The sequence below is a fragment of the Coptis chinensis genome, chromosome 7, assembly GCF_015680905.1.
Source record: "Coptis chinensis isolate HL-2020 chromosome 7, ASM1568090v1, whole genome shotgun sequence".
NCBI classification, from domain to species: Eukaryota; Viridiplantae; Streptophyta; class Magnoliopsida; order Ranunculales; family Ranunculaceae; genus Coptis; species Coptis chinensis.
Window position 1 is genome coordinate 81,890,194 of NC_141462.1, and position 23,927 is coordinate 81,914,120.

General features: G+C 35.9%; 3 protein-coding genes and 1 non-coding gene across 5 annotated transcripts; 2 read left to right on the forward strand and 2 right to left on the reverse strand.

Annotated features, from left to right (window-relative positions):
• Positions 1–4,050: 4,050 nt before the first annotated feature.
• LOC147489317 (large ribosomal subunit protein eL42) lies at positions 4,051–5,980 on the forward strand. 2 transcript variants are annotated; one of them, XM_086569979.1, is made up of 5 exons: positions 4,051–4,188; positions 5,064–5,243; positions 5,329–5,381; positions 5,451–5,525; positions 5,629–5,980. In XM_086569979.1, the coding sequence occupies exons 1-4, from the start codon at positions 4,186–4,188 to the stop codon at positions 5,476–5,478; spliced, it is 264 nt and encodes an 87-aa protein (XP_086426105.1). In that variant the 5' UTR covers positions 4,051–4,185; the 3' UTR covers positions 5,479–5,525; positions 5,629–5,980. The 2 variants fall into 2 exon arrangements, with proteins under 2 accessions (XP_086426105.1, XP_086426104.1); XM_086569978.1 differs by lacking the exon at positions 5,329–5,381.
• A 1,538-nt stretch (positions 5,981–7,518) lies between these two features.
• TRNAL-UAG (transfer RNA leucine (anticodon UAG)) lies at positions 7,519–7,598 on the reverse strand. The gene has a single exon. It is a non-coding gene; the product is annotated as a tRNA-Leu (tRNA).
• A 590-nt stretch (positions 7,599–8,188) lies between these two features.
• Positions 8,189–18,169, reverse strand: LOC147489319 (uncharacterized). The gene is made up of 3 exons (XM_086569980.1): positions 17,729–18,169; positions 17,138–17,191; positions 8,189–8,614 (listed from the first exon to the last, which is right to left on the reverse strand). Exons 1-3 carry the CDS (start codon positions 18,047–18,049, stop codon positions 8,381–8,383), a joined length of 609 nt encoding a protein of 202 aa, XP_086426106.1. The 5' UTR covers positions 18,050–18,169; the 3' UTR covers positions 8,189–8,380.
• A 4,409-nt stretch (positions 18,170–22,578) lies between these two features.
• On the forward strand, positions 22,579–23,707 carry LOC147489320 (uncharacterized). Its single transcript, XM_086574613.1, has one exon. The coding sequence runs from the start codon at positions 22,579–22,581 to the stop codon at positions 23,260–23,262; it is 684 nt and encodes a 227-aa protein (XP_086430739.1). The 3' UTR covers positions 23,263–23,707.
• Positions 23,708–23,927: the final 220 nt, after the last annotated feature.

A 23,927-nucleotide genomic window follows, 5' to 3' on the forward strand; every position in this document is an offset into this window, starting at 1 on the left:
CAAGACCAGGCGATGAAAGCAACAATCAAATAATGAAGTTTTTCCAGGAACAACACACCATCGTTTTTTCTTGTGGCATATTCTGAAGAAAGTACTTGAGAAATTGGGCAGTGTTTGTGTAACCAATCTGACCTTTATGTATGAGTTTAACAAGTGCATTTATGATTCATTGACAGTCAACGAGTTCGAAAAACGGTGGAAAAAACTTATTGAAATATATGAGCTTGGTGATCATGAATGGCTTCTAGCATTGTTTGAATGTCGTACATAGTGGGTTCCGGTGTGATTGAATGATACTTTTTTTGCAGGAATGTCAACGTCTTAATGAAGTGAAAGCATAAATTCTTTCTTCGATGATTATGTAAACCGTAAGACTTGTTTGAAGGACTCGTGGATCAATACAATTTAGCTCTACAAAAGAGATACAATGATGAAGAGAAAGCAGATTTTGAGACTCGCCAAAAATCCCCATATTTGAAGACAACGTCGCCTTATGAAGCTCAGATGGCATCTATATACACGTTTGGAATATTCAAGAAATTCCAAGAGGAAATATTACGAATTCCTTCATGTAATAGAAGTACAATCCAACTAGATGGGGAAAAGGAAATACATGTAGTGCAAGAGTTGGTAGTGAAGCCAAACGGTAAAAAGAGAACGAAGGAATACACAATTGTGTGGGATGACTCAAAAACCAATGTTTTTTGTATTTGTCATCTATACGAGTTCAAAGGTTTTCTATGCAGACACGCAATGGTTGTTCTATTTGCAAAAGGGTGTATGAGATCCCACCTCACTATGTACTAAAACGTTGGCCGGAGTAAGGATGCAAAATCATTGGATATCGTTTATGAAGATTCTACTAGAGTAAACGAGAATAGTCCAGAGTTTAAAGCGAAATGCTTTAGTGACCTATGTGTGGGCTGTATCAAACTTGCTGAGGAAGGTTGTACAACTATCCAAAGACAAGTATATACTTGTAAAATAGATTTTGAAAGAAGCAGCCGAGAAATTGTCATCTTTAGATAATGTCACTGGTTTTTCACAACAAAGAGTTCAAGATGGATATTAAGTTGAAGGCATGACGCCCATTGTAACAGTACACGATCTCGTATCCACAGGTTCTAGAGGTCGACCATCTAAGAGAATTAAAACTAGGGTGGAAGTGAGCCAAGCAGGAAAAGAAAGAAAAAAACAAGTGCAGTCGTTGTAAACAACCTGGCCACAACATCAAGAGATGTAAAGAGGTGAGACCTTTGAAAAGTTTATAATTCTATATAGCCTTTTTATTAACACCGGCTATTGGTTAGCTAATGCTTGTTACTTCAAATTTGAATATCTTGTAGGTACAACAACAACAACCATTGAGTGCTCTCGCAATTGAAAATGGTGATGACTACTACAACATAGCAGTAAGCTTGCGACAGTAACGATTGGTGAATGGTGATTGGAAGAAGATTTATGGATTCCTTAGACTTAAAGAAGAAGAAAGAACAAATACAATCAACATATTTTTGTGAGAAGATGTAAATTTTGTAGTGTGCAGGAGTCATTTTGTGATGATGTCAATATGGACACCAAGTATTTTGTAAAAAACTAATTCTCTAATTCTCATGATCAATGATATGATACTTTTGTAATTTTTTTTTTGTACAGTGAAATAGTGTTACAGAGTTACAGTTCTATGGTTTACATATCAATGAGTCTTGGTGGATTTGAACCACCATCATCTTGAGATATTTAAGTTCGTCTCTTGAATTTCTCAAATGCTCTTCCAATTTGAGCTAAAGACCCAGTCACACAAAAATAAAACTCAACCAAGGAAATTCACCTAAAAAAACAAAATAAACAAGAAGATACAGAAACATCACAACAAAATAAGCATTTTTCCAATTCACAACAAAGTAAACACCTTTAACAAATTAAAGTCACAACAACCGAAAATTCTTCTATCAATTTTTGAGAAATTTATTTCTCTGGAAGACATACCAGATGAAATTTGATTTGGGGCGGATGCTTTCAAAGCCATGAGAACTAGAAGAAACGAATACGGTAGTTGCCAGGATATATATCTTCGCGATTGAGTTCCCGACCCATTGTTGGATAGTCTTGGAGACAAAAAGTGAAAAAAGGAATGAAGAAGATAACTCGGTTTTTCATTCTATTTGATATGTTTTTGTTTTTTTCTTTTGAGCCTAAGTTTTAAGTTTAGAAAGATTTCACCGGTTGAAACGTTACCCTTGTTTCCTTTCTCGTCTTTTAGCGGGTGAGAATGGTCCTACCCCTTTATAGGGTCAGGACGCTAACAATTCTCTAAACTTAGTATCACTTTTGTGATTAATAATCACCGAAAACTTTTGTTTATAGTTTCCTTTAATGCAAATGTTTCATGAAGTTTGAATTTATTACAAATTGATATAGGAGTTTGGTGACTTGGAAGTGATTGTTGAGAAGTACAGTACCTTCGGGGCAGTGGCGGAGCCAAGGGGGTCCCAGGGTACACCCTATTGTACTCTCAACTTTCTGAAAACAACAAAAATATAGTTATCACTTTACTTAATTTAATGAGTACTCAACTTATTCCAACCTAAAAACTAAATAAAAAGGAAAGCCAAACAAAAGGTGCACACTTACTTAGTACCCAAAAAAAAAACAGAGTAAAACTAAACAATCACTCAAACCAAAAAGCCCACCCATTACTGAAAAAACACATAAACCCCAACAAAGAAACCCCTCATGTCTTCTACTCTCTTCTACCCAAACAAACAGCTACTGGTTTTGTGGAGGTAACTAGGTAAGCCTTATATTATTTAATTTTTTTGTCTTTATTTTTTGTACTGATTCCTAAACCATATTATTTAGTTTTTGTATGTTTGTGATTTATTTTTTCTTTTATTTTGTGAATATCATTGGTGGTTTATTTTAATTAGTGCAATTTTAATTCGGTTGATTGGTGGTTTATTTTAATTGTTTAAATAACTATGTTAAAGTATTTGATCAAAGAAAAGTTGTTGCCCTATCAACCAACTAGTAACACAGATAATGTTGTTAGTGTTGAAGTATGATCCTTTGCAAAGTGAAGTCACCAAGAAACTGAGGATGGTAGTGTTGAACAACCTACATAAAAACGGGTTCAACGTGAAAATTGTGAAAAACTTGATTTGTCTAGTCTTCTGGGAGACTCCGAATTGAGAAACAAGATTTCATATTATCATAAAGAATTATCTGTGCAATCAGATAGTGGATGAATATTTGAATAATTGTTGAGTAACATACATTGAAAATTAAGTATTTTTATAGCATTGACACCGAGTTGATCTTGCAACGCTTCCAGAAAATGAAGAAGGATGACAAAAAAGAAGGTCGCCGATGACAGCTATAAACAAGTATTTGTTTAATTTGGATTATTTATTATGTTTTTTCTAATACGTTTATTGCAACCATTTTATATGGTTTTTTTATGTTCGAAATATGATTGTTTTGTGATCAGGTTTGAATTATTAGTTAAATAAAAATTAGTTTTTTTCTTTGGTTGTCTGGTCGGCTCACCCTCACTCAAATTCCTGGCTCTGCCACTGCTTCATGGTGTGATTGTCGAAGAAACAATTGTGAAGCAAGATCTCATTAGTTGTTTTTTGAACTACGACTGAGCTTAGTTGGACACTTGAACTGCTGCCCTGTTAGCATTCACAATCCTGTCCGATTGGCAAAGTTCGCATTTGTTCCCTGTGTAGGGCATTCCAAGTGGAAATAAAACAGATATTAAACAACTGAAAATTTTGTCACTAAATGTGTTTTGCATATTCAACACAAAAACATCCTACACTTAACATAAATTTTGTCACCCAAGTACCCAACTGTTAGATAAGGTGATTGTTTGATTGATAGCAGATACATGATACCTTCTGTCTCTTCTCTATCATCAAACATATAAACAAGTAAACAACAACCTTAAATTTGAATTATGCTCAACGTTTAAGACATGTTTGAATGGGCCTACTTCAGGTGGGCTTCAGCGTTACGGAACGATCCAACGATATATTCCAAAACCTTCGATATTTCAGCTAAGTCGAGATTTGGAAACCCTAAAAGGTAACCCGGGTAAGCTGGCAATATAAAAGCTAAATCTTGGTTCGGCTAGGGTGAAAAGAGAGGCAGAAAGAAGAGCCAAATCTACTTGCAGCCATGGTAAGTAAATATCTATTATGTATCTTGTTAGTTGACATATGGGTATGTATATTTTTACAAAATGAACAAAGATTTATATCCGTGGTGTGTGTTGATTTAATGTCATGTTTGAAAAACAAATGTTTTTGTTACGAATTTCAATATGTACATACACGGGCATAAACACCACTGCTCTCGATATAAATGATTGCAACATTTTTTTTATTTAGTTCTACATGATGGGAGAAATGATTCCTTATTTGAGAAGAATGGTGTTGTTAAACTGTTTTTGACACACACACTGTTCTCTGTACATTGTCATTGCTTCACATGTTTAATGGATGTAACCTTGTTAAATGGTAGATTCATTAGTATCAGCCCATGTTGCTACTATAATTTCATTGATAGATTGGAAAAAAAAAGTGGAAAACCTTGAATGATTGGGCACTTTGTTGTTTTTCTTTTTCTTTTTAGTATATGTAGACTGTAATTGTTCAAGTTAGCATAATAACAGTGAAGGGAATGAGAAATGGAAGCTAATAAAGGGCGAAGTGAAATTCTTGTTTGGGAGTAAACTTTCTGTTTGCATGTAAGACTTAACAAGTAGAATCGTAGCTGATGGGCCCACAAGAGGTAGTTAGGTTAGTTATACTAACGATCTTCTAAAATTCCAATTGGGCACGTGCACCACCTTGCGACCATGCGGCTTTGCCAGTGTCGAGGTTAGGTTATGTGTGTTCTACAGTTATATTAGAAACGCTATTTCTGTGGCTTGGAAAAAAGTAACCTCTAATTGCTTTTTTCTTGATTACTTGATTTCATTGTTGTGGTTTAAGTTGTCGACCTGGATGTACAATATGACTAAGAAATAATACCTGCATGTCTATATGATACAGGTTAACGTTCCGAAGACAAAGAAGACATACTGCAAGAACAAGGAGTGCAAAAAGCACACCCTACACAAGGTTACTCAGTACAAGAAGGGAAAGGACAGTCTTGCTGCCCAGGGAAAGCGCCGTTATGATCGTAAGCAGTCTGGATATGGTGGACAAACTAAACCAGTCTTCCACAAGAAGGTAATTATTTATTTCCTGGTCGCAAAACAGTAAATTAGTCTCAAGTTCTTCATGTAAATTTCTACATGCTCGTATTCTTAACTAGGAGGGAATGGGAAGTTCCAGTTTTTTCCACCAGTACTACAAGTTGGAAAAGAAGTGTGTTTATTCTAACCTTTACTGTTCTTTGGTGTTGTGTGGAATCCTAATTGAAACTTCTCATTGCAGGCCAAAACCACCAAAAAGATCGTGTTGAGGCTTCAATGCCAGAGCTGCAAACATGTCTCCCAGCACGCAATCAAGGTATGATATTACAAACTGATACTGGTCATACAGTTTTGTTTGTGACTCATAGTATCTTTGAATATTTTATACTTATTATGTTTTTGTTCTTGTGGTTTTGCAGAGGTGCAAGCATTTTGAGATTGGTGGAGACAAGAAGGGAAAGGGAACTTCTCTTTTCTAAATGGGCCGTTTCATTTTGTATCTTTATCATCATTTTCCAGCGTGATGCTGTTTTGTTGCTTGACATTAGTTTAAATGGGAAATTCTAGGCTTATATTTTGGTTTATTTTATTCAAATACAGATGTTTATGAAGTTTTTATGAGGTGTTCTTCAGATGTTTTTTGGGATTTGTCTGTGGCTGCTCTTTGCTTATTAGAAATTTTAATGTTGTGACAGTACTAGTAAACTGCCAATTGCAATGATGTTAAATTTACTCTGCGCTGGAATAGATGCGTCTACTTTTTTCTTGTTATAGAGGGATTGTCCAACCCCATTTTTCCAGCACTAATTACGTACATTTTTCTTATTTGTTCGAGTGCAACTCGACAATCATTCTACTGACCCTTTACCCTCTCTATAGATTGATTGTGTTGTGTCTGGATTGTGCCAGAGTGAAATGCTTTAATGCAAAATGGTGCTCTTATGCGGTTCTTGCTTCTTGAACTGTAGTTTGGTGAGGTTGGCACTTGGCACTTTGGGTTTCATGTATTTCTTTGAGCTTGTTACTTTGTTTTGCATTTTGCATCTCTGATAATTTTTAACGATTGTTTTGAAGAAAGCTAACAGATTCAACAAGTAGAATCTGAACTTCATTATCTTTGTTTAGGTTGATTTAGATAATGCACGCAGGGTTGTTTTCAATCCATTTGAGGCTTACCTCAGAACTATGTGCTCTGAAACCCGGCCTGGTTTTTAACATGGTTTTTAGTCTGGTTCCCCATCATAGCATGTGAAACTATGAATGCTTTAGACTTTTCAATCTATTTGAGGCTTACCTCAGAAGTATGTGCTCTGAAATCCGGCCTGGTTTTTTACATGGCTTTTAGTCTAGTTACCCATATCATAGCATGTGAAACTATGAATGCTTTAGAAGATGGCAAGCACCTTTTTCTTTTTCTGTAAGCAAACAGATAGCTGAGACTGAGTTAGAAATAGTGGCTTGTTTGTAGAGGAACATCCACCTTGTATGTTGAACCCTTTGCTTCGGAGTTGGGACTTCTTAGAGGAAAATGCAACACCTTTGTATACTGAACCCTTCGTCTGGGAGTTGGGAGGAAAATGCTGACACCTTTGTATATCGAACCCTTCTCCTGGGAGTCGGGAGGAAAATGCTGATAAAACACGATTGAGCTTTAGTGCTGTTTATGCCTGACTGTTGCATTAAAAAAGTAAATCATTGTGGAATACCACAATCAATGTTCTTTTCTGCGGGCGTAAAATCTCCTTTATTTTCTATATTTAAGTGATATTAGAGTAGGTTACAAACTTAAAAAAGCATGCAATAAATATCATTACAAGATCAAGATAGAAAGCAACAGTGGAAGAATAACACCACTGTAGAAAAGAAATAAAAAACATTCACAGAGAAACAACAACGGCAACAGAAAGGGCAGCGCAATTTGTAGCAGGCCTCATGCCTGTCCTCTACCTTTGCATAAATACTTTTTTGAAAAATAAAATCATAATGAAAAGCACGACTTTTCTGTTTATGCCTGACTGTGTTGCATGAAAATGTAAATCATTGTGGAATACCACAATTAAAGTTCTTTTCTGCATGCTTGATCGCCTTTGTTTTCTGATATTAGGGTAGGTTACAAATTTGAAAACACCAGATAGAAAACAACAGTGGAAAAGTATAAGTGTATAACACCACTTTAGAAAAGAAAAGAAAGCCCAAAGAAACAACAACAACAACAAAACAATTTGACGCGTTGTACAGAAAGGGCAGCGCAATTTGTAGCCTCCACTACCTTTGGCAAAAAAAAACAAACAAAAAGAACAAATAGTTTTTGACGGCTGTGGGATTTGAACCCACGCCCTTTCGGACCAGAGCCTAAATCTGGCGCCTTAGACCACTCGGCCAAACCGTCGACTTGATGTTAGATGTGCTTTTACAAAGGATATATTCATTGTCATTTGAGAAACTACACACAAAGTAGCCGGTCTTTCACAAAAGTTCATGTTTTATAATGGGTGCGAAAACATAAAAACTTCAAAGAAGGAATTTCAGCGAAACAATACTTTAGTAATATCATTTAAAAAAAAAAAAAACAGACAGACTCTTAAATCTTAATCTATTCAACAGTTCTACCTGGATGAGTACTATTGTACTAGTTTATAGTGTGATGAACTTATTAAGGCGTGGTTTTCATGTTACACAATAACATGATTTGACTATTCACTTTTTCTAAGAATGAACTGGTTCTGTAGATTATAATACGCTTTGAATGTGCCAAGGGTGGACGTGGTCATGTGTTCATGTCCTGGTCACCTGGTGTAGTGGTGTAAATCCATCTCGTAGTCGATCGTAGCATATTGTCATATATGGAGAAAGTTTTGTAGTTTGTTAGTTCCAATGATTTGATTGAATCTCAATAGTGTAACTTCCAGTCTATTATCTCCACTGTTCTACAAATTTACATAGCAGTTAACGACACTATCAAAAGTGGAACTTAGTAAGTGTAGGCAAATATCGTGCCTTTAAATATTTTTATTACTTCAATTTCATTCAAACCATCATTTAATCTCAATGATCTTAGAACAATTAAGAGAAATTGTTCTTAGACATCACAGTGAGAACATAAATTGTATTTGGTTACATTTTACATGTTTGAAAGTAAACAAAATGTTCGGTCTCTGTCTACAACATCCTTCAGAGTTGAGCAATCTGCACTGACTTTTTGAGAGCTTCTTGAAGACTTCTCATGATTCTTGGCTCGCCCGGAGGTGATTGCTCTTTTGAGGGTCCATTCCTTATTGCTCGGAAAACAGGACCAGAATTTTCGGTGGCAGGAAAAACCAAGCAATCTATGTAAACAAGTACTTCTGTCGTGGCATCTCCAATAATAATGAAGGCTACTCTTGCTCCTCTAGTAATTTTGTCTACCTTTGATTTTCAATCAAGTTAACCATTTGCAATTTTCGATAAAAGAAAAGCGGATACAAAGTAAGTGTTGTACAAGGAAGTGAGAAACTCAAATAGAGAGTAATTCTGGTCATAGTACCAAAGCAAATAAACTGCAGTACTTTACAATGTAGATATTACCAGTTTAGAGGAACAACTTGCGTGCCAAAGTTACGTAACATTCCACAACCCAATTCTATAGTACAATTATAAATTCTAAAAACGACTAAAAAGGGTATCAAACATTACACCTTTTGACAATATGGGGACCAATTTTTTTTTCTTGACAGATTGGAGACCAAACTATTTGATTTTTGTAATATAGGAACTTCTGTTAAATTTCTCTAACACCGTTTATAATTTGTATTCATTTGTATTTTATTTTTCAACATTGCAAATTAGAAAATTTATATTAATTTTTTTCAACATTACAAATTAATTTATATTAATTTTTTTTTCAACATTACAAATTAATTTTCATTTGTATTAATTTATAAAATGAAAATTAATACAAATTATAAATGGTGTTAGAGAAATTTGATGGAAATTCCTACATTGCAAAAATTAAACAGATTGGTCCCCAAACTGTCAAGAAAAAAAGTTTGGTGCCCATATTATCAAAAGGTGTAAAGTTTGATACCCTTTTTTAGTCATTTTTTCTTATTAATTCCAACATGCTTACATGTATAGTATATGGGGGTAAAATAGGCCTATTGTTTCTACATTTGTTTTGGTTACACTAGGAACATTCGAAGTGTTCCTAACAGCGAGCATATATATGGCAAAATGGTGAGCTGATTCAATATCGGAAACATTCATTGATCTGACCAGGTCTTAAACTTGCTCTCAAGAAAACTCAAAAACATGTCACTTGGGTGGTTGGTGATGGAAGCAAAATTGATCTTTGGAGGGACACATGGTGTGGTGAGTCACTCAGAAACAGATTCCAACTCTCGGCAGAACAACTGAGTAATTGCTCAAGCAAACTCGGTGACATAATACAGAATGCTTGGCACATGGCAAGTTGGGAATGATATGCAGCTGGTTCTTGATATGGCATGCATCAGTCACAACGATTTGCCTAAGGTATCTAACAGAGTTGAGGATCACAGAGTATGGAAACCATGTTCTAAAAGAACCTTTACAGAGGCCAATGCTTTCTAACAGATTCAATACAAGGGTGACAAGGAATGGTGGTGGCCAATTGTTTGGAAACATGCAGTCCACCGTAGACTTTCAACTCTAGCATGGATTTATAATTACAGAGTTCCCATTGACAGTCTAGTACAGCAGAGAGGAATCAACATGGCATCAAGATGTTACTTGTGTCAAAAGGATAATGATGACTTACAGCACCTCATCTGGGAATGCAGCCTCAGTTCACAACTATATATGGTCCTGGCTATGCTCTCGTTTTAGCTTTCAATGTGATTTTAACAACTTGCAGCATGCGCTTAGGAAATGTACTTCTTTAAGCTCTTTTCTAAAAGACATGTGGGCTACTAGGGTACTAGGAACTATAGTACTAGTTTGGAAAGGAAGGAACAAGGTGGATTTTGAAGACCAAACATTCTCAGTGAACAAATGCAAAAGGCAAATTTCGAAGTGGCTGAGACACACAGTTTTACTCTTTAAGGGATCAAAACACAATCATCCGGCCTACTGATGCTCAAACACTCATGAAATTAAATCTTATTCCAAGACCACCAAAGATACAACCATTTAAATGGCTTCCCCCTTCTCTCCATTTTATTAAGATGAATACAGATGGGTCTTCAAAGGGTAACCCTGGCCCTCGTGGTATTGGGGTCGTTTACAGAGACAGAAATGGCCAAATACTTGGTGCTATGTGTAGTGGGATTGAGTCGACATGGCTGAGTATTATGCTATAGTGGGAGGTACCGAGAGAGTAGTGGCAGAGGGTTGGTTGAACCTTTGGATAGAGACAGACTCCACATCTGCAGTTCATGCTTTTGGAAACGAAGGAGCAGGAGGTGGTTTCTGTTGGAATCTCTAAGTGTATTTTGAAATACTTGTGAGTGTGTGTAAAGTGGAGGAGATAAACTACGTGTGTTCTCTCCACTTTAGTGCATTGTATTTAGTCCCACATTGGTTAACCAGGAATTCCTCTACCATAAGCCACCCAAAGCCATTGTGTTAGGAGAGAGGACTCACCCAAAGCCACCCGCACTCACCAAGCTGAGTCGGGTCGGCTTCGGCTTCAGCTTACTGTCTAGTGGGTAGTGGCTGAAACCGATTTTAAGGAGAGAGTTATATTGCTGTTCTAGAGGATAGTCCATGGCTTTTCTAGTGCAAAGTCGCCGGAAAATTTTGGTTTTGTTAACCATTGAATCTGTAAGGAAGGCGCTTTGTTGCCTTTTCGCACCATTGGAAGGGGCAAAATCTTTCCTTAAGGACCCATTCTAATTTTGGTTGGTTATTACCTTTTATTACGTCCTTGTCTCTCTTATTGTTTTCTTTATCCCATACAACAATCTTAAGGAAAGAACAAGATGTCTACACTGTGACACCACCTAGTAGGATTTGGATCAAAGAAACTAGTGCGAGTCATGAAAGTTACTTCGACTATGAGAGATGCTTTGCACCTCTATTGAATGCTAGCGATTCGAACTTACCCAATGTGTCAAAGATTGAATCCTTCAACGGTTCACACTTCAAGCGATGGAGAGAAAGGGTATTCACTAGATGTACTCAACTATGCAAAGTATCTCGATAAAGCAAAAGTGGAGGTTCTAATGATTTCGAAAGAAATCAAAAAGTCTTGCTTGGCTCAATGGGAATAAGGTATGTCGTCATGCTATTTTGAGTACCTTTTTCGGTGAAATTTTGATATTTATTGTTCAAATAAGAATGCACATGATATATGGAAGAGTTTGAAAAAAAAATACATAATAGAGGATCTTTGGTACTTTCGAGAAATATGCTATTGGGACTTTTAAAGTTCCGGATGAGAGAGGATAGAAATGTTCGTCTCAAATCCATGATTTTCATGTATTGATTAATGATTTGAAAGCCGGGGTATTAATTTGCGAAACCTTTGTTGTTGGATGTTTGATTGAGAAACTCCCCGAGTCTTGGAAACACTATAAAAATAGTATGAAGCATAAGTGCAAGCAGATGATTCTTGAGGATGTGATCATTCACATTCACATAGATGAAAAGAACAATACTCGGGATGATGTGTTGTCTAAGGAATTCCATTCTAAAGCCAATATCATTGAAGGTAATCCCAGCAAATCTAACAAAACCTCTAAAAAACAGAAGTACAACAAAAATAAGAATTTCAAGGTCAAAGTCACTTCTTTTAAAAGGAGTGGTACTGGCAATGGAAATTGTTATGTTTGTGGTAAACCTAGACATAGGGCTTTTCAGTGCAGGCACAAGAAAGACACTGATGATCCTCCCAATGCTAATAAGGTTGAGGGAGATGATATTATTGCTGCTGTAGTGTCACAAGTGTTCATGGCCCTTTGGGAAGAAGAAGCGGGTACTAGATTACGGTGCCACCCATGCGTGTGTGGTGATGTTGAAGCCTTCTCGGACTACATACTAGTGAAAGATGAAAAAGTCTATATGGGTGACTCAAGGTGCATTTCTGTTGAGGGAACAAACAAGATTCTTCTGAAGTTAACTTCAGGGAAAACCCTTTCACTTAGTAATGTACTGCATGTTCCTGAGATTCGTCAGAATCTAATTTCTGTGTCCTTATTGGGAAAAGTTGGCGTCAAGGTGACTTTTGAGAGTGACAAGTTCGTTCTGACGAAGAATGAAGGTTTTGTTGGGAAAGGTTATTCTAATAACAGTGGTCTTTTCATGTTGAATGTACTTGACAACATTATTATTAATAAAGATGAATCTGCTTCTGCTTACTTACTTGAATCTTTTAATATATGGCATGGTAGACTAGGACATGTGAATGTTCAGTATATGAAAAGAATGAAAGCATGTGGTTTATTGTCTGATATTTCTTATTTTTCTAATGATAAATGTGAGATATGTCGAGACTAAAACCACAAAGAAACCTTTGAAAGCTGTTTCTAGAGATAAAAGCTGGATTGCTAACTCTTATTCATCATAATTTGGGTGAATTCGGAAGTACCATGTCTAGAGGGGGAAAGTTTTATTATATTACATTCATAGATGACTTCTCTAGGTACACCATTGTATATTTACTTAGAAACAAGCATGAAAAGGGTGTGATGTTTCTCTAAGTACAAAGTGAAGTTGAAAACGAAACCTTTTAAGCTGTTTGTAAGATTAAAAGACTTGGATTCCGATAGGGTGGAGAATATGAGTCTAACCCCTTCCGGGACTTTGTGACAAGAATGACATTATTCATGAGACTACTCCACCATACTCTGACGAGTCAAATGGAGTAGCGAACGGAAAACAGAAAACACACTAAAAGAGATGATGAATGCTATGCTTGTAAGTTTTGGAGCTTCCCTGAACTTGTGGGGGGAAACAATCCAATCTGCTTGCCATTTACAGAATAGGATACCCAACAAGAAAACAGGGAATAAGACACCATATGAATTATGGAAATATCATGTACCTAACCTGAAATACTTTAAAATGTGGGGGTGTCTTGCTAAGGTTCTTGTGAACGAACCTAAAAAGAGAAAATTGGGACCTAGAACTGTTGATTGTATGTTCATTGGTTATGCTCATAATAGTGATGCATATAGATTTTTAGTAGTAAAATCGATAATAACCTTGTCGATGCTAACACTATTATAGAGAGTAAAAATTGATTTCTTTGAGAATTTGTTTCCTTTGAAAATTGGCATTGAGAGGTTGGTTGCTCTAGTGAACAACAATCAAGCGAGATCGAAATTTCGAACAAGAAATTCGGAAGAGTAAAAGAAAGAGAAAAATCCATCAATTTTGGTGATGACTTTTTTACGTTTCTTCTTGATGATGATCTGTGGCGATATAATGAGACAATCGGGGTTCGAGATACACCTTTTTGGAAGGATGCTATAAACTCAGAACTAGATTCGATTATAGCTAATCACACATGGGAGATAGTTGATCTACCTCCTGGGGTGAAACCTATACGTTATAAGTGGATCTTCAAAAGGAAACTGAAGCTAGATGGTTCCATTGAGAAATACAAGGCTAGACTAATAGTCAAGGGATTCTCCCAAAAAAAAGGTATTGACTATTTTGATACTTATGCTCCTATAACTAGGATTTCTTATATAAGAGTTCTAATGGCTCTAGCTGCTATTCATAATTTATTTATTCATCAAATGGATGTAAAAACTGTATTTTTGAATAGTGATCTTGATGAAGAAATATATATGATGCAACTGAGGAATGCTTATAGTACCGGGGAATGAGCAAAAAGTATGCAAATTGGTTAAGTCTTTATATGGGTTGAAACAAGCGCCAAAACAATGGCATGAAAAGTTTGTGCGTTGTCATGATGTCTAATGTATATCACATAAATGATCTTTGATAAATGTATTTACTTTAAATCTTTTGATGTGAATACATATGTGATTATCTGTCTATATGTGGATGACATGTTAATCATGAGTCCTAGCCTTGATGTTGTGAGAAACACCAAGATGTTCTTATCCTCCCAATTTGAAATGAAGGATTTGGGAGAAGGCGATGTGATTCTTGGAATCAAAATTATCGAAATAGTGATGGCTATCTGGCTTTCACAAGAGCATTATGTTGAGAAGTTTTTGAAGAAGTTTAACTTTTATAATAGCCTTTTTTATTAATCGACACCTTATGAGGCAACTAGTGAACTTGGAAAAATGATCAACATAGTGTCCTTCGATCTAGATATGCCCAAATTATTGGTAGTCTCATGTACTTGATGAATTGCACTAGACGACATTGCTTATCGCGGTTAGCGGGTTAAGCGGATACACTTATTGTCTAGCCCGGGAACATTGGGGAGTGCGTTAGAGACTACCAAAGTACTTGAGAGGAACAATGATTTACGACATACGTTTTAGACGAACTCTACCGTGATAGAGGGTTATTGTTATGTTGGATATCGATTCTTATGATATCAAGTCCACTAGTGGTTATATTTTCACTCTTGGTGGAGGTGCAGTCGCTTGGAAATCTTCTAAAGCGGAGACCTTGATAGTTCGTTCAACCATGGAGTCAGAGCTTATTGCTTTAGATAAAGCAAGTGCCGAGGCCGAGTGGCTTAGAAACCTCTTGGCGGATCTTCCTATTGGTACAAAAGCGCCTCCTCGGTACTTCTTATGCATTGGATTTGTCGGTACGCAATAGCAAAGCAAAAGAGCAAATTGTATAATGGGAAAAGCGGGCATATCCGTCGAGACTTGATCTATAAAGCATTCTTTGGCTGAACGGAGTTGTGGCTTTAGATTATGTGAGGTCGAGTTAAATTTGGCCGATCCTCGACAAAACCGCTTAACGAGGAGACAAGTGGTTGAAACGTCGGGGGATGGGACTTTTGCCTTAGATAGAGAGGCGGCGGCGAACCCCACTTATGTGATTGGAGATCCCATGAAGTAGGTTCAAAGGGAAAAACAAGTCACCTTGTCGCCTCACGGTATGCTATTGTCTTTCTTTGACGGGCGTCCCTATGACTAGATAGCATTTATTGTATACTTTGTATAACTTGAATTGCAATGAGAAAAGGATGAGTTATTTTACTCTTATTGGAATCCATAGTCCATTTTTTTTATGAGATAGTGTATTTTAACTGCAATGTACACTTGATGGATATCCACCTACGTGAATGTAGAAGCTGGGTGGGTTCTTATGAGTATTGGCAAATACTCTACAGAGCATTCATGGAACAGCGTATGAGGGCCAAAAAGCTAACATGAGAATAGGCATATAATGAAAGAGCAATGTGGGTGCATGTGATCTATTTTACTACAAGGGAATGTTGGTTCAAAGATTTTTTAATCCACCACTTTCACGTATTATAAGACTTGTTACCCTATGACTGGTTCAAGCACGCAAAGCACCAGTATCTTATGCATTGTTTTTTCGATTCTCTCTGGCATTTCGTTAAATCATTTCTTTTGTAATATCCTATTCCAAAATAGTGGGGGATTGTTGGAATCTCTAAGTGTATTTTGAAATACTTGTGAGTGTGTGCAAAGTGGAGGAGATAAACTATGTGTGTTCTCTCAACTTTAGTGCATTGTGTTTAGTCCCACATTGGTTAACCACCACTAGCAAGTGAGGTATATAAGGAATTCCTCTACCATAAGGGCGTGCCCTTAGGGTACAAATGCTTTTGTGTTAGGAGGGAGGACTCACCCAAAGCCACACACGCATGCCCGCACTGAGCCGAGTCGTGTCGGGTCGGGTCGGCTTGGGCTTAGGCCTACTGTCTAGTGGGTAATGGCTAAACTTGTTTTGCTTTTGCAGCAAGTTTCGGTGGGTGTCCTATTTCAAGTTGGTTTCTGCTACCTTATCAGTTTGTGAAACCGATTTTGAGGAGTCCTTCTCCCATCTGGTAACCGACTACCTTCCTCTATATAAACACTGTTGTGCGTCCATAGAGGGTATCCTTTCCAGACCAGAGAAACATAACTCGTGAATACCAGACATCCCTTCACCCCACCCCACACGAATCAGAGAAACAGAACCTCATCCTTATTCTTCTTCTTTTCTTCCTGTCAGCCGCCAGAGAGAGTTATATTGATGTTCTAGAGGGTAGTCTGTTCTAGTGCAAAGTCAGGCTGTTGTTAACCATTGAATCCTGTGAGGAAGACGCCACTATTGCCTTTCTGCACTATTGGAAGAGGCGAAATCTTTCCTTAAGGACAGCCTAATTTGCGCCTTGGTTATTATCTTTTATTCTTTCTTTGTATCTCTTATTGTTTTCTTTATCCGGGTACAACAGTTTCTGGCTTTGCACTCTCTGCATCATGTGACTATCTCTTCTACATGGAGACAGGTTAACTTTGCTGCTGACACAATTGCAAATCATGGTGTTACATTAGGTCCTAATGTGTGTGAAAACTATGTAGGTGGGCCTCCCTTCCTGTATAAAGTCGAGGACCCCCAGGTTAGTTAATTTAGATTCGAAGGCATGTAAATAGGTACTAATCTGGGCTACAACTCAGTTTAGGTACCTATATGTTTTTTTTCTTCTCTTTTCACTTGTAATTTTTGCTCTTTCTTCTTTAATAGAATAGAAAAAAAAAAACACACATATATGGCCAGCCAGTTAATGTTTGTGTTCACTTGGGCTTAAGGGATGGACATGCTATATTGTAAGTGAAGATAGCAACTTTTAATGGGTCTGGCATTCCCTTGTATTCTCGTATGTCAATTAGAGGACGGAACCATAAACCATTGAACTATGAGTGCACCTAACATTCGGCTGCAATGCCGAATAGTCAAACACTAAATCCCAAACGTAGTCCATCACTGAGAACACTAGATTTCATAGGATATCTCATGGATATATTTTTTGTCTAATTAAGGGAAAGCAATTCATATTAAGAAAATATATACAGATACCTTCAATGGCATAGGAAGCGGCAGAGTAGCTCCTTGGCAAAGACTATTCGCCCACTGTCACAATCCATAGGTTGAATCAAATATTAATTATACAAAATTGCTAACTGAGTATAGAGGTGGTGCATACTGCATAGTACTTATTCCATAATAATTTATCCGTTCATAGTCCTGTTCCTTATTGAATTAATGCATTGTCCAATTGGAAATGATAACAGATCGAAAGAATGGGTCGTTAGAAGTAGCTCTAATAGAAGTCCTACTAAATTCTTCCAAAGAGAAAGAATTGTTCATTGGTAACGTGGTTTAGTATAAAAGCCTAAACTAAATTCTTCCATTTTCCTTTTCCATATCAATTGTGTTTCTGGTGAGTGTCTACCAAGACGCAACAGTAGTATAGAGCAATACAAGACAACCTACAATTCTACTAGGCTATACCCTTATACCAAGCAATGCTATAGGCGCACAATTCAACAATTAGAATCCATCTTAGTAGTACTAACAATATCTATATGTTGAGAACTGGGAATGGTTTGAGTAGATTAAAAGCTATACATTATTGCTACATCAGTTATGCCTGGAATATCAGTATACCTGGAAGAGTAAGCTTTCAAATCTAGGAATATCAGTATTGGATGGAAGTTTCATAGTTCCAAGTTGCACTCCATCCTCTTCTTCAGCTTCAACTATACTCTCATTCTTTGATGATGCCTTGGCTACAGCAGCCAAATTCTGATGACTACGAGAAAATGTATCACTAAACCTTATCACATGATTGCTACTAGGAAAGCAGCTCTTCTGATAACTGCAGTGAATCGATGGAACTGGAACTAAGTGCACGCGACTTGTGCCGCAAGTTGGCTGGATGAGTTGCGTCACTGTTACCGCAGTAACCATAGCTTCGGAAAAGACCATGGAGTATGGGTGGGATAGAATGTCACTTGGTTTGGGTTGTCATGAACATCCAACCTTCAGCCACAAATTTATGAGGTCAGGACTCAGGACATAATCAGCAATTTGGTACGTCCCACAAAGAAATTAAAGAGTCCCGGGTCCAGAACCGGATTGATTCAAGACACCAATATGCCAATTTGAATGCCAAAATTTGAAATATTGGCATACCTTGATCCGACGTGTGAGTTTGTCCTTTTGTCTTTTATAGCAAAAGCTGTCGTTTTTCGCATCTCCATATCAACAACGAAAAACTCATTTTAAGCAAATTTTTTCAGCTTCAAGTGGGCATAATATTTTAAGGATCTCCAATCAATCAATGGATGCATACAAACCACTTCAATTTCAAACGACATCAATACCATACTTTAGGATTTCATAATTGTTAGAATTTTGATAGCTCCAAATCAGATTCTACTTGGAGCTCTGAAAAATTCTGAATTTATTAAATTCCAATCAGGGGCGGCTGAAGACAATCAGGGGCCTAGGCAAAGTTCAAATGCCAATGGATGCGAAGAATTTTTTTGGTTAGAGAACGCGAGGAAAACAAATGGTTATCTAACGTTATTTAATATATTCCAATGTACGTTATCTAACCCTTAAATACTAGCATGTGTCCTGTGCTACGCATCAGTTCGCCAAGTTGTAAAGAACTAAAATAAAAATTGTTAAAAAAACTAAAGAGAAACAATTTTTTGTGAATCTCTCATTAAGAAAAGAGAAACAATTTTCTAAAAATGGAGAAGATATACAATTCCTATACATAAATTTTAGCTTTTAAATTAAGAAGACTATTCTACAATTATTGAAGAAGGAGGTGGTTCAATTTTAATAGAGATCAGGGAGCCAATTGTAATTAATAAATAGGAGAGATGTAATTTAAATAAACGTAGGGAGGTGGTTCTAAAATCTTAAAATTGAGAGATTAGAAATACACTGTTCGGTTGAGAAGTGTGGTTCCTACAAACCGGCTATCATATAGTGTAGAGAAGGGCCTGAAAAACGATGTGGGATGAATTATATTGGGGCCCCTTGGGCTGTGGGGCCCTAAACAGCTGCCTATTTTGCTAGGGGGTTGAGCCGCCCTGATTCCAACCTATATTAGTATTTTGCCATTTCGTTTTTCTTAAAAAAACTAAAGTATTTATCAAAATTTTGACATTCAGCTTGAAATTGCAAACACTAATAAGACTATATTTTAGAAAAAATAAGACTTCCGGTCTAAAAAGAATGTGATTTCATCCCTTCATATATATGTTTATATATGTTTGCCACACTAGGGCTAACCCTTTGTTTGAATGGGCCTGATGCAAAGTCTGCAAAATGAGGTTTTTATTTCATATTTTTTCTTTTTCTCTTTAGAGAATGGGTTTTTTGTGTGGGTTTCTAACACTATAGTAGATTTTTTCGAGCTTAATGGGCCTTTTGTTTTGATTTATATTAGGGGCTATGTAAAACCTTACACGATATTGGCCCAGGCGGGCCGCCCCTGCATCCACAGTTCCACACTGCAATGCAATAATGTCGTATACTGGTATGTGGTATGGTATCCATTAGACCTTAACAGTTAACACTATAAAGCTTAAGATATCGGCATGCCTACTACTCTATTATTCGAGACTACAACGTATTATGCTAATTTATAACATTTTTGACAAATATCATTATAAATCTCAATATATTTTCAACACTTTGTACTAGGGTGTAAACAAATAAGTTTTGGTTATGGTATGCCTGTATCGAAACCCAAATCCGAAAATTCAAACAGCCTATTCGAATCCAAGGGAAATCAAAAAGTAGTATCCGAATCCAATTTTAGATACCCAAAATGTATAAATTAATAATTTATAATAAATGTTAGCTTAGAATCCTATCCGATATTATCGTGGATCCGTATTAAAAACCATTTTGGTCACAAATCCGAATCCGATACATGGAATTTTTGTTTAATACTTTAACTAAGAAATTGGGCTACAAAGTTGCTTAACATAAAAAATTACTTTTAATGACCTCGAAGTATTATTTTTGGGTTTTAATACCAATTTGGTTATTTTCATTACTAAAAGAGTAAAAGTTGTTATTTTTTTAAATGTTTTCGAATTTGGGGATATGACTCGAGACCGCCTGGCCAAACTTTTTTTTTTTTTCAAACTTTTCCGTCTTCTCTTTTTACCCTTTAACTGTTTTTCATAGAAACATTTCACACTTTATGTGATTTATATTCTTCACTTAATCAGGAATTTGGTACGTCCCACAAAGAAATTAAAGGGTACCGGGTCCAGAACCGGATTGATTCAAGATACCAATATGCCAACTTGAATGCCAAAATTTGAAATATTGGCATACCTTGATCCGACGTGTGAGTTTCTCCTTTTATCTTTGATAGCAAAGCTGCCATTTTTCACATCTCCATATCAACAACGAAAAACTCATTTTAAGCAATTTTCTTCAGCTTCAAGTGGGCATAATATTTTAAGGATCTCCAATCAATCAATGGATGCATACAAACCACTTCAATTTCAAAAGACATCAATACCATACTTAAGGATTTCATAATTGTTGGAATTTTGATAGCTCCAAATCAGAATTCTACTTGGAGCTCTGAAAAATTCTGAATTTATTAAATTCCAACCTATATTAGTATTTTGCCATTTCGTTTTTCTTAAAAAAAACCAAAGTAACGTATTTATCAAAATTCTGACATTAGGCTTGAAATTGCAAACACTAACAAGACTATATTTTAGAAATTATAAGACTTCCCCTCTAAAAAAATGTAATTTCATCCCTTCATATATATGTTTACCACACTACACTCAAGTCTCTACTCATCCACACAGGGCTAGCCCTATGTTTGAATGGGCCTAATGCAAAGTCCGCAAAATGAGATTTTTATTTCATATTTTGTTTTTTTCTCTTTAGAGAATGAGTTTCTAACAATATAGTAGATTTTTTCGAGCTTAATGGGCCTTTTGTTTTGATTTATATTTGGGGGCTATGTAAAATCTTAGACAATATTGGCCCAAGGCCGCCCCTGCATCCACAGTTCCACACTGCAATGTAGTAATGTCGTATATTGGTATGTGGTACGATATCCATTAGACCTTAACAGTTAACACTATAAAGCTTAAGATATTGGCATGCCTACTACTCTATTATTCGAGACTACAACGTATTATGCCAATTTATAACATTTTTGACAAATATCATCATAAATCTCAATATATTTTCAACACTTTGTACTAGGGTGTAAACAAGTAAGTTTTGGTTCTAGTATGCCTGTATCGAAACCCAAATCCGAAAATTCAAACAGCCTATTCGAATCCAATGGAAATCAAAAAGTAGTATCCGTATCCAATTTTGGATACCCAAAATGTATAAATTAATAATTTATAATAAATGTTAGCTTAGGATCCAATCCGATATTATCGTGGATTGGTATTAGAAACCATTTTGGTCATAGATTCAAATTCGATACAGGGAATTTTTGTTTAATATTTTAACCAAGAAATTGGGCTACAACGTTGCTTAATAGAAAAAATTACTTTTAAAGATATGGAAGTATTATTTTTGGGTTTTAATACCAATTTAGTTATTTTCATTGATAAAAGAGTAAAAGTCGTTATTTTTTAAATGTTTTCGAATTTGGGGATATGACTCGAGATTGCCCGGCCAAACTTTTTTTTTCAAACTTTTCCATCTTCTCTTTTTACTCATTTGGAAATAAATGAGAATTTAATGGAAGACTATACTAAGACGTTGAATTCACTACTTAATGAATTTCTATTTATGATAATATTAATATTTGTTAAAATTGGAAATAAATTTATTACATACATTTGATCACGTCTCGCAATCAATGTCTTTTTCATTTTTGATCTCTCACAAACTTAATTTTATCGAGAATTTAGCTGCCTAAATTGAGTAACTTTTAATATCTCAATTTTTTTAATCAGTTTCCTTTTTTGTGTGAAATTCAACTTTTGGTTTTGCATGAACCCACTACTTTTTTGGTTAGCTAGTAGGTTCTAATTGTTTCCAAGCAATAATATTTTCGTCTATTTCTGGTAAAATTGGATAAAAAGTGTCAGTTCCATATTCTAGTCAAATTAAAGTATTAATTTAAAAAAAAAAATTCATAGGAGTCTTAGAACTATTAAATATTTATAACTGACTCCTCTAGGCTAATTTTATGATACTTTAACACCCAAATTTTATATTTTTCCAATACGAACCGAATTGGATTTCGAATATCCGCTTGCACACCTACCTACTTTATACAACATCATGATGACTCCACTATATGACACCACCACCTCTTTTCACTCTATCCAAAATCTATTGCCACGTCACCTCTCCCCCCCCCCCCCCTCCATTCTCCTCTTCCCCATCTTTCCTATATAAACCCCCCACACCGACTTCCTCAACACTTCTCCATCACTCTCTCTTCACTCTCCCTAAAAAATAAAATAAAAAATAAAAATCACCACCTCAATATGGAAAAAATTAACACTAGTCGACACAACAACCGAAGCTCTCCATCATCCGAACGGTTTCTGGGTCTCTTTTCTCAAAACCCTAACAATAACAGACCGATAATCCTAGGTGACGAGTTTCAAGAAGATGACGTATTCTGGACTGGTAATTTCACTGAATCAGATCACAACACATCATCATCAACACCATCTCTTTCTAATAATCACATTAATATATCAGGTGGAATTATGTCAGCATTAAAACAAAATTCCGGAGAAAAAAACCGATTACTTTGTCGAAAAATATCATTACCTTCATCTTCATCTTCAACTTCTACTTCATCATCATCATCTCGTATGATTCCGACAATTCCGAAAAGACAAAACTCAACAAATGAAAAAGAGTATTATAATAAATTTATGTCTGCACCTGTTATTAATAATATAAGACATTCAGCACCTGTAAATGTTCCGGTGCGACCGAAGGTAGTGAAAAGAAGAGAGGGGGATGATTATGATTATGATGATGATGATGATTCGGATAAAGAGATGTTACCTCCACACGAAATAGTTGCTAGAAGTTCGAAGAATAATCAATCGGAAATGACGTTTTCGGTACTTGAAGGAGTTGGGAGGACTTTGAAAGGGAGAGATTTGAGGCAAGTTAGGAATACGGTTTGGCGACAAACAGGTTTTCTTGATTAGTTATTATTTTGATGATATGATATTGAATGTGTTTTGGTTTCGAGTATAAACTTGATTAGGAGTGAGGGAAAAGAATATAAATTTGTTAAATTTTAGGTTTGCCTTGTTTTGTTGGATATTGACAGTGACATGGAAATGTTTATATAGACTTTTTGTTAATGAAATATTATATTTTAGTTGGAATTTATTTCAATTTTATACACCCTTTGGCTGTTGTTTTGTTAAACTATTGGCATTTTAGAGGACTTTATTATTTACTAGTGGAAAATTTTAACATTCTAAGTTTGAGAATAACAAGTAATGATATTTAATTGTGAAAAGTGGTTTGATGCAAGTGACAAAGTTTACATTGTTTAAGAGTTGTCGGTTTAACAAAGGGTTGATGTTCGTTTTTATTTGATTGGCAAGCATTATATTTTATTTTCATTCTCACAGTTTGATTTTTTTTTATTTTTTTTAAGTGTGTGTTCCGTAAATTGTGTTACTTCTGATTTGGTGGTGTTCCACAATGTCTCTAGTTATATGCTTAGGAGGTAACACAAGCAATACTAACTCAGAGGAAAGCATAATACTGAAAAAAGGCTAAGTGGGCTGAACTTAAGATACTAATAATGGTGGCAAGAGTCCTTCTGTAGTTTTTTTGTGAAAGAATATTTGGAATGTTT

Bases quoted from the DNA above. Each gene is read 5' to 3' on its own strand.
- LOC147489317 (XM_086569978.1), top strand. The intron at 5,244-5,450 runs GTAATTATTTAT...TTCTCATTGCAG, and splicing joins AACCAGTCTTCCACAAGAAG to GCCAAAACCACCAAAAAGAT. The intron at 5,526-5,628 runs GTATGATATTAC...GTGGTTTTGCAG, and splicing joins TCTCCCAGCACGCAATCAAG to AGGTGCAAGCATTTTGAGAT.
- LOC147489319 (XM_086569980.1), bottom strand. From the start codon at position 18,049: ATGGTCTTTTCCGAAGCTATGGTTACTGCGGTAACAGTGACGCAACTC. The intron at 17,192-17,728 runs GTATACTGATAT...GGATTGTGACAG, and splicing joins TTGAAAGCTTACTCTTCCAG to TGGGCGAATAGTCTTTGCCA. The intron at 8,615-17,137 runs GTATCTGTATAT...TGAAAATCAAAG, and splicing joins CGCTTCCTATGCCATTGAAG to GTAGACAAAATTACTAGAGG.
- LOC147489320 (XM_086574613.1), top strand. From the start codon at position 22,579: ATGGAAAAAATTAACACTAGTCGACACAACAACCGAAGCTCTCCATCA.